Source organism: Octopus bimaculoides, chromosome 19 (assembly GCF_001194135.2).
Source record: "Octopus bimaculoides isolate UCB-OBI-ISO-001 chromosome 19, ASM119413v2, whole genome shotgun sequence".
In the NCBI taxonomy this organism is placed as follows: Eukaryota; Metazoa; Mollusca; class Cephalopoda; order Octopoda; family Octopodidae; genus Octopus; species Octopus bimaculoides.
In genome coordinates, this window is record NC_068999.1 from 54,051,950 (window position 1) to 54,061,851 (window position 9,902).

General features: G+C 38.2%; 2 protein-coding genes across 3 annotated transcripts in view; one reads left to right on the top strand and one right to left on the bottom strand.

Moving 5' to 3' along the window:
- Positions 1 to 77: 77 nt before the first annotated feature.
- On the bottom strand, positions 78 to 2,283 carry LOC106875406 (tubulin beta chain). Its single transcript, XM_014923518.2, has 2 exons — positions 1,694 to 2,283; positions 78 to 1,317 (listed from the first exon to the last, which is right to left on the bottom strand). The coding sequence occupies exons 1-2, from the start codon at positions 2,213 to 2,215 to the stop codon at positions 502 to 504; spliced, it is 1,338 nt and encodes a 445-aa protein (XP_014779004.1). The 5' UTR covers positions 2,216 to 2,283; the 3' UTR covers positions 78 to 501.
- Positions 2,284 to 2,374: 91 nt separating this feature from the next.
- The window catches only part of LOC106875405 (uncharacterized), a 32,481-nt gene continuing 24,953 nt past the window's right edge, over positions 2,375 to 9,902 (top strand). For both annotated transcript variants that reach the window (XM_014923517.2, XM_014923516.2), the window contains exon 1: positions 2,375 to 2,563. The gene's annotated coding sequence lies outside the window, so the exon portion shown is untranslated. The remainder of the gene's footprint in view (positions 2,564 to 9,902) is intronic.

A 9,902-nucleotide genomic window follows, 5' to 3' on the forward strand; every position in this document is an offset into this window, starting at 1 on the left:
ACATAAAAAAATTAAACTCACCAAAATTCGGTAGCTGGCCTTCATTTAAAATAAAATCAAAAATACTAAGCCAAAGAATAGGTGTACGAAAGTTACAAACAGCAACCATTTTATTTTAAAACCAATACAAACTAATATTCTTTAAAAAAATGTAATATTAGCGAGATTTTTTTTTCTTTTTACTCGAACAGAATCTAAAAATCGAGTGTCGGGTTTGCTGCTGCTGCGAGGAAGCAACACTAGGACACATTTCCAGCCAAATGCTGACATATTAGAGACAGTTTGGTCTTACAAGTAAGGCCAAGATACAAAAAAGACGCAACTGACACAAGCAAAGTTCACAGTCACAAAAAAGAATGTACTATTATCGATTCTTTATTCCTTTTACAACAGACGTTCACATTTTAAAAAGTCTCTCATTCACCCCACCCACCCAAAGAGGTCTGAAGCATTCAGACTGGAAAGACAGAATTAGAAACAGACAGTTCGAGATTAAAGTTATTAACAAGGCTCCTCCTCTTCTTCCTCCTCATCCAAATCGCCTTCATCAGCAGTAGCATCCTGATATTGTTGGTACTCTGAGATCAAGTCGTTCATGTTAGATTCGGCTTCTGTGAATTCCATCTCATCCATGCCCTCGCCAGTGTACCAATGCAAGAAAGCTTTCCTCCTGAACATAGCGGTGAACTGTTCAGAGATTCGTTTAAATAACTCTTGGATAGCTGTGCTGTTTCCTACGAAAGTGGCAGACATTTTAAGCCCACGTGGAGGAATGTCACAGACGGCTGTCTTCACGTTGTTAGGAATCCATTCAACGAAGTAGCTGCTGTTTTTACTTTGGATGTTGAGCATCTGTTCATCAACCTCCTTCATCGACATGCGGCCTCGGAAAATAGTAGCGACGGTGAGGTAACGACCGTGTCTTGGGTCACAGGCGGCCATCATATTTTTAGCATCGAACATTTGTTGTGTGAGTTCTGGTACAGTTAAAGCTCTATATTGCTGACTGCCGCGGGATGTTAATGGGGCAAAGCCTGGCATGAAGAAATGTAAGCGAGGGAATGGAACCATATTTACAGCAAGTTTACGTAAATCAGCATTCAGCTGCCCGGGAAATCGAAGACATGTTGTAACACCAGACATTGTGGCGGAGACCAAATGATTTAAGTCACCATAGGTAGGAGTGGTTAGCTTGAGTGTACGGAAGCAAATATCGTATAATGCTTCGTTGTCGATGCAGTAAGTTTCATCTGTATTTTCTACCAACTGATGGATGGATAGGGTTGCGTTATATGGTTCGACTACAGTATCCGATACCTGCAAGAAAATAAAAAGAACCTACTGTAGTCCGAATAAAAACGGTCAAAGAATGCAGAACTAAACTACATTAACTAGGAAAATACGAATTTCTAGCTTTAAACTTTACAAATGACAACAGTTGTAGGTTAAAAGTAGGAAACATTCATAAAGATAGCAGCCTATGGTGGGAAAGGTTAACAATAGTAATCTTTAACTATATATTCTATGTAACCAGCTATAACCAAATTCAATTCAAGTGCGGCGCAAGATAGAACCGGCTGTCAGTATGTATACATCTAATTTATGCAAGAACAGCGTCGCGCACTTGCAAAAGAAGGCCAACTTCTTTTGCAAGTGGAAAAGATAAAAAACAAAAATAAAAAAATTTACTTACTTTAGGTGAAGGGACGACGGAGAATGTGTTCATGATTCTATCTGGATATTCTTCTCGGATTTTGCTGATTGCTAGAGTTCCCATACCCGAGCCAGTACCACCGCCAAGTGAGTGAGTGAGTTGGAAACCTTGTAGACAATCGCAACTTTCGGCTTCCTTACGGATTACATCCAACACTGAATCGACTAATTCGGCACCCTCAGTGTAATGACCTTTCGCCCAGTTGTTACCAGCTCCACTCTGTCCGAATACAAAGTTGTCAGGTCGGAAAAGCTGACCGAATGGACCTGAACGAACGGAATCCATCGTGCCGGGTTCCAAGTCGACAAGAACAGCGCGTGGTACATATTTGCCGCCAGTAGCTTCATTGTAGTAGACATTAATTCTCTCTAATTGCAAATCGCTATCACCATGGTAGGTGCCGGTGGGATCGATACCATGTTCATCAGAAATAACTTCCCAGAATTTAGCTCCAATCTGATTTCCACATTGTCCAGTTTGTACATGAACTATTTCCCTCATGATTACTGTAGTCGGTCTCGTTACAAACACGTCTTACTTGATGAAGCCGCAACGAAGATTTGAAAATAGCTCAGCAAACCACGCCTTTTATACTGGGCGGGAGTAACGGTTTTTTTTTTTTTTTTTTAGAACGAGAATTACGAATAAACGAGAATCATAATTAATTAATTATTTTTTTTATGACAGTATAACCATTATTATTTTGCAATTATTAATTGTTAGTAGTTATTTAGTTAAATGCGTGTTTATTGACAAATATTTATATTTAATTAAAAAGTTATGAAATGCGCGCGTCATCACGTGTTACAAACATGGTTGCCTGTGTGGCTGAAATATCATCTCCGAGAAGTAAATATGCCTTTTTTCTTTATTATTTAGCGCTGTACTTCTCTACTTAATATCAATATAATACTATATATGTTAAACATTAGCTGTTGCACTTATTCTTTGTTTGTAATACTTAACACAAACAGTTTCTTCAATGCAAACCGTTTCTAACACTCAACGTAAACCTTTCATTTCAAGGTTAACTGTATTTTGCTGTCGTCCTTGGCAAAGGCATGACTATCACAACACCCATTCGTCGAACTTGTAAATCTGAGACACTCTCAGACCATTTAAAAAATAAATATATATGAAAATTTCCATCATAAATATGAATAAAAAATTCTCGCGTGTAGGAAATCAACTTGTTTCACGCGAAGAAAAAAAATAATGATATTACGTCTTCTAATGTTTATGATTGCGGGTAATTATGTGGCGCTCATGCCTTTTCTTTTCTTTTTTTTTTGAGATCCTTTATGTCGATGAAGTAGGGATCTAGTCTGGATCAGGAACTCGGATAACTGTGACATTATATAGCTTGTCTGCACCGCTCGTATGCCATTTCACTTAATTTCTCGTCTGTAATGTGTCTGATTTTTAGTAGAGTGAAATGAAATATTGCGGCATTCAAGCTGCCCCCATGTGTATTAGTCCCATAGTTAACTGTGCTTAGTTTTAGAATAGCTGTCCCTCGAAATCCCATGTCTCAAAGAAAAGGAGTGGGAGAAGGGTCAGAAAGTAAAAATAAAAGAAACAAAAATGCTGTTTTCCTTTCCCGTGAGGTATTAGACTTCGAGGGACAGCTATTTAAAAATTCAGCTCTTAATTAGATGTGATTAAGGTAGGTATTGGGCTAAGTTCAACTATTGTTTTCTCCCCACAAGACACAATTCTTGTTAACCCAGCCAAACTTGTACAGATGTAATGACCATGTAAAACATTTCTTTTGAACGTCAGGTTAAGATATAATTGAAATAATTCTTTAGTGTGTGATTGATACTTATTTTTGTGATCCCAGTGAGACAGCAGTTGATGAATGGAGTGAATACCATTAGAGGAGTAGATGTTGGTGAACTGGAGATTGGATATTCCAAAAGTGAATTATTTTGGAGGATCATTTGGGTTGGCTAAGAAGGGTTCACGATGCTCTGTATAGCAGGTAGGTTTAGTTCTGAAATGTTACCTGACAAGTATTTGAATGCAACTATTTCCATGTATGTTTGTGCAATTAAAATGGGTGTTAGAAAGTGGAGCTTTGTCTGTGGACCCTAGAGGCTGTCCAGACATGAGATTGATGTGGCTGATTCTTAGGCTGAACTTTTACAGAAAAAAAAATGAAGGTAAAGTGGGAACTTTATTAAAACCCACCAACCATATTTGATGAGTCTCTCATTGGTGTAACTAAAACTATAGAAGATAGACTCTTCTGGGAACATGAAATTGCAACCAACATAGTCTCATCTTTCTCTTTATGAATCAATAAAGCCAATGTTTTATACACTTTTATTTCCATTCAATAGTATTTCAAAAAAATACATACCTCTCCTTAATTCCTGAAAGGCTTTTGACAAACTGGTATACAGTATATAACATTCCTGAATGAATTGTGTGCGTGTGTGCGTGCACATACACACACACACACGACAGGTGAACTGAGTTAATGGAACAACTGATGGAGCATTGGACGAAATGTTGTGCATTATTTCTTCTGGCATAAAGTGGTGAGCTGGCAGAATCATTAGGATATAGGAACAAATGCCTTGTGGCATTTGTTCCATCTCTTTACATTCTGAGTTCTAATCCTGCTATTGTCAACCTTGCCTTTCTTCTTTTTGGGGTTGATAAAGTTTCAGTCCAGTTCTGCAGTGGATGCTGTTGCCTAGTTACCCTCTCCGAAACTCTCCAGATGGCTTCCAGTCCTCCACTACAACTGTAATCTTTATTCTCTCCAATGCTGACTGTTCACTAATATATAAAGCTGTTCTTGAGAAAAGGAGACCTATTGGAGTTGTTAAATTTAGCCCCAATCCCCTGTATACCATAGATGGCAGCTAGGAATTCTTCTAAGATAACTTGTTGAAGGCTAAAGAAAATAGATATGTGGTGAGTGCAAGGTTCTAGCCAGACAGAAGACAATGGTAGATAGAGCTATATAAATTGGGAGACCATCCTGAATGAAGATGGAAGCAGAGAGTATTATCTAGTAACTAAGGAAGGTGTAATGTGCTTAGCTAGGAGAGAAGCTGAAAGGAAGACATTTGCACATGTTCTGCGATGTGAGGATCACATTACCTTGTTGATCCAATAAAGGGACTGTCAGTTTAAGTTGACAGCAGTATGGTAGATAGAACAATTAAAGATAGGAAGGTAGGAAAAAGTGTTGGTTCATCAGGGATAATAATGGAATGCTTAGACTATCTGTTAAGGTAAGTTATATGCTAGTCACTTGAATAAATGGGGGAATACAAGGTTGGCATAGTAACACCATTGAAAACCACTATAAGAGCAAAGGAAATACTTTAGAGAAAGGAAATTACAGAGGCATCAAATTGTTGAACCAGGCTCTGAATGTTAGAATCCTTGACGAGGAACAGAATTGGCTTAGATGTGATGCAGTTCAGCTTAAAAGAGGTATCAAAAATGCCATCTTTCTAGTAAGGTGATAGAAATACTTCATAAAGAGTAGGCCACTTTATCTAGCATTTATTCAGTTGGAAAAAGCCTTTGACATGATGCCGTGCTCAATAATCTGGCAACCACTAAGGAAACTATGTTTAAATGAATGGCTTCTATGACTGTACCAGCTATGTACAAAGATACAGTCAGTAACATAAATAGTGCCAACTCTGTTACTTTCTCCACTACCAACTTTGTACCTATAAATCTGTTCCTCTCTCATCACCTTGCCCAAAATCATTGCAATCTCTCTCTTTCCCTATTCTCTCTCCTCTATTCTATTTCAGTTATAGGAGCCCTTTTAGTTTTGCATGTTGCAAGGCAATCCTACTAGTGCTGGTGCCATGAAAAATCACACTACCGTCTGTAAAGTAGCTGGCATTAGAAAGGGAATCCAGCTGTGGAAGCCATGCCAAAACAGACATGGAGCACAGTGCAGTCCTCTGATGTTGAATCTGTTCAACCCATGTCAGCATGGCAAGCAGATGTTTCAGAACATTGATATATATGGCAAGTCGCCTGCAGTTTCCGTTTATCAAATTCACTCAAAGATTTGGTTTGCTTAGTGTTTTATTTGAAGATAGCCAAGGTGCTGCACGGTGGAACTGATCCTAAAGCTGCATGGTTATGAAGCAAATTTCTTCACTGCGCAGCTATGCCTTTATCTGTATCTTAAAACGTTCCAGCACATTGACTGATATAGTCTTAGATACACTATGGCTAAACTAAAATCCTTGGTGGTATGACCCAATCAGTAGAACATATTTAATCAAAATTCTTCTCTACCCGGACTGACTGGTGCAGGTATAGGAGCTCAATAACAAGAGCATTATCATATAACAGGTGTGAGTGTCCTCCTAATGACGGTGTGTATTTATATCCCTGTCAATCTTGCTTCAGTTTTATGTAAGATGTGCTTTGTTAATATTTATTGACTGTCTGGAGATATTAATACAAAAACCAAATACTGGAATAATGAAGCATCAATTTGTCATTTTGTTTCCTCCTGATGGTGGAAGACAGGGGTTGATGATATTTCATGTAGGCATCTGTGGAGGGTGGAAAGTAATGAGTACAGTGTCGATATGATGGGGATGGGAGTGAGTTGTTTGACAGCTTCTTTATGTATTCTGATTAACACAGCCAGAGCAAACAAACTTGTTAATGAAGTAATCTTGTCCAAACAGCTTTTAATCTGTAGCTTTTTAATTTACACATATTTAAAATAATTATTAATCTACACATGTGTACACTACACAAACTCATATACATGTAAACATGTGTATACTTATACATTCATCCATCCATGTATGCATGCGTCCATACGTCCACATATACACACAGTCATTCATCTATACATGTATATATACATGCATAATAGTGAGCAATGCTGCAGAAATAAGTATGCATTCTAATTTCAATTCCAGATAGTAGCTATTTCATTTCACTGATGTTGTTAGTCTTTGAGATAAGCATGAACATCACATAATCTTGGTTTTCTTTCTATGTATATATGTGAAGCCTTGTGAGTGCAAGGTAAATTTTTGTATATCCATTTGTTTACCTTTTCCAACTCCTGCTATACATTTCTCCTTTATCTTTGTGTGTATATAGAAAGGACAAAGGACTCGAAGATGTGGTGATTTACTGTAGCTGATAAGATGCATCAGGCTAAATAAAATGGCTATCTTCCACACATACAGGCTTGTCCTTTCAGATGCCGGTGTCACTTAAACAGTACCTGTGCTGGTGCTGCATTAATGCACCCATGCCGGTGGCACGTAAAAAAGCACCCGACATACTCTGTTAAGTAGATGACATTAGGAAGGGCTTCCAACCATAGAAACCGTGCCACAGCAGCCAGAGTTTGGACAGCTCCATGTTGAACCATTCAACTCATGCCAGCATGGAAAGTGGATGTTAAACAATGATGATGATGATATCTCTGGCATACATCATCAGTGATGTTTCTGATGTCTCAGCAAGTTTGGGATCTTTCAACATCAGATTCCACTTACCCACATGGCCCAGTTGGGGTTGATCAAGTCCCAGCTTGCATCCCAATAACAGCAAACTACTAGTCTCCTCTCTATCCAATGTCCTCCAGTGACCTCTGCAACTTCTATGATGGAATTTATAGCCTTCCTCTTTGCTGCACCAGTAACCCGAAGCCCAGTCAGAGCTTTGCTCAATGAATGCCCCACAAAAATTCCAGAGGTGATATTGGTATCATTTAACGTTCATCTTCTATGTTGGCATGGTTCCTAACAAACAAACCCTGCTAATTGTGTCAAAACCCTTCAGCATTCACATTATTCTGTCAAATGGAATGCTTTTTATTCCCATTGTTTTCAATTAATTATGTGTCCCATTTCTTTGATATAATTTTGTGCAATGCAGTAGAAATTTGGCTATCATTATCTATATTCATGTTAAATTATCACATAAGGGTTCATTCATTGAAATCCATCCCTTCTTCAGCTACAGGCAATAGAGTTGAAGTCAGCTTTACAAGCCAATGAATCACTCGTTCTGTTTTCTAGTGTTGCCACTGCTTACAACTGCAAAACCAGTTAAGTAGATTTGGGCCAAAACACTACCAATGGCAAAATTTGAACTGCTAACTTGTTTGGTTGTTCAGTGCCTTGTTGACAGGCCCAGCTACAGTCTGGAACTGTGTAATGCTAATTTAACAGAACTCATCATCTTTACAGTGTTGCAGCAGCAAATGCTCCACCATATGGTGTCTGTTTTCACCTAGCTAGACTGGGCCCTTAATGAGATAGCTGCTTAGATTAACTTGTCCAAGGCAGTGCTAGTGTCAGGACATGAATCACTGACTTTTCGGCATCTTTTGAACTGTCATGTTGCTAAAAATTGGGTTTTTAGATTTTCTTGCAAGCAACTCCTAATCAACCTCTAAAATTACTCCCTTATAGGGTGTAAATAAAAAGAGTATTTTTTAATCAGAATATGGAGAAAAAAAATGTCAACTGTTTTATGATATATTTTGAATGTCTAAGGCAAAAGAATTCTCTGGATAAATACATGGCTTCCGTAAAAGGAAATTCCAGACTCTACAATTTGGTACATAGAGAAAACACAAAGAAAAGTCACAAAAAGAAGCTCCACCCCATCTGTAAGTCAGTATTTTAGTGAGTGTTGTGTAACAAGATAGTGTGTGTGTGTGTATCCCTGCTGTGCTTGTGTGTATGTTTCTATTTTTAAACTACTTTAGATCATTAGTCTCTCTTACCTCCTCTCAAAAGTAATTTTTATAAACCTATCAAATTTGTTTCCCAAGACACTGCTATTATTATTATTACTATTATTATTATTATTAGTGTTGTTGTTGTTGTTTGGAATTGGGGCAGTGGATTTGCAGAAATGTTAAGAACATCTGACAAAATACCTAAGGGTATTTATTCTGACTCTTTACATTCCAAGATCAACTTTGCCTATCACTCTTCTGGGGCCAATAAAATAAATACCAGTCAAGTGCTAGGTCAATATAACTGTTCCCTCCCTTCAAATTTCTAATCTTGTGCCTATATTAGAAGTTATCATTATTGCTAAGTCAGTGAGTTGGCAGAATCGTTATCACATGACAGAAAAAAAAGAATGAGTAGCATCATTATTTTTTTTTGCTCTGAGTTCAAATATTGTTGAGGTTGACGTTGCCTGTCGTCTTTTCAAGGTTGATAAAGTACCAAATGAATACAGGACTTGAGATAATCAACAACCCCCTGCTCAAAATTGCTGGTTTTGTGCCAAAATTTGAAATCCTTATTATTATTATTGTTATATTGTGCTGATGTTAAGAATATTATTATCTAGAGCTGGTACCCTGATAAAATGCACCCACTTCACTCAATTAAATAGTTTACAAAAGAAAGGCATCAAGAATTTGAAAAGATGCTAAAAATGAAGTGTTTGGAGAACAGATGGTTCTTGGGGAAGGTGGTGGCTCCAAGTGAGGATTGATTCAGTCTGGGGCAGCCTATCCAACCCCTGCTAATATGCAAAAGTGAATGTAATAACGATCATGATGATTTGTCTGCATCAGTTGTTTTTTTTTTTTACAAAGTTTTTGGAAAATATTGGATTACTTTTCAAGCCAAATGTTTTGTTTTAGAATTATTTTTGTGCAAAACTTTTATATAAGAGAAGGGTGAGGAATCTTTCTTTGAGGAAGAGCAGACTTTATACTTTGGTGTAAAATATTTTTTCTTTGCTGTCAATGTTTGAAAATTAATTGTAAGTATGGCTTCTACTGAGACAGTGTGGATGATGGGCTCTCTTAAAGATGATGGTAATGAAATATAGTTGACAGATTTTAAAAAAAAGATGAACAGAAAGAGAAAATGATGATTGCACAGACACTGAGGCGATGACTACTGACCGAGACCTTTGGAAATGTGCTGTGCGTGAGAAGACCCGGCAAGCCAAGTGAGATCGTTGCCAGTGCCCCTGGACTGGCTCTTGTGCGGGTGGCACATAAGATGCACCATTTTGAGCGTGGCCGTTGCCAGTACCGCCTGACTGGCCTTCGTAGGATTTTCGAGTGAGATCGTTGCCAGTGCCCCTGGACTGGCTCTTGTGCGGGTGGCACATAAAAGACACCATTTTGAGCATGGCCGTTGCCAGTACCGCCTGACTGGCTTTCGTGCGGGTGACAAGTAAAAGC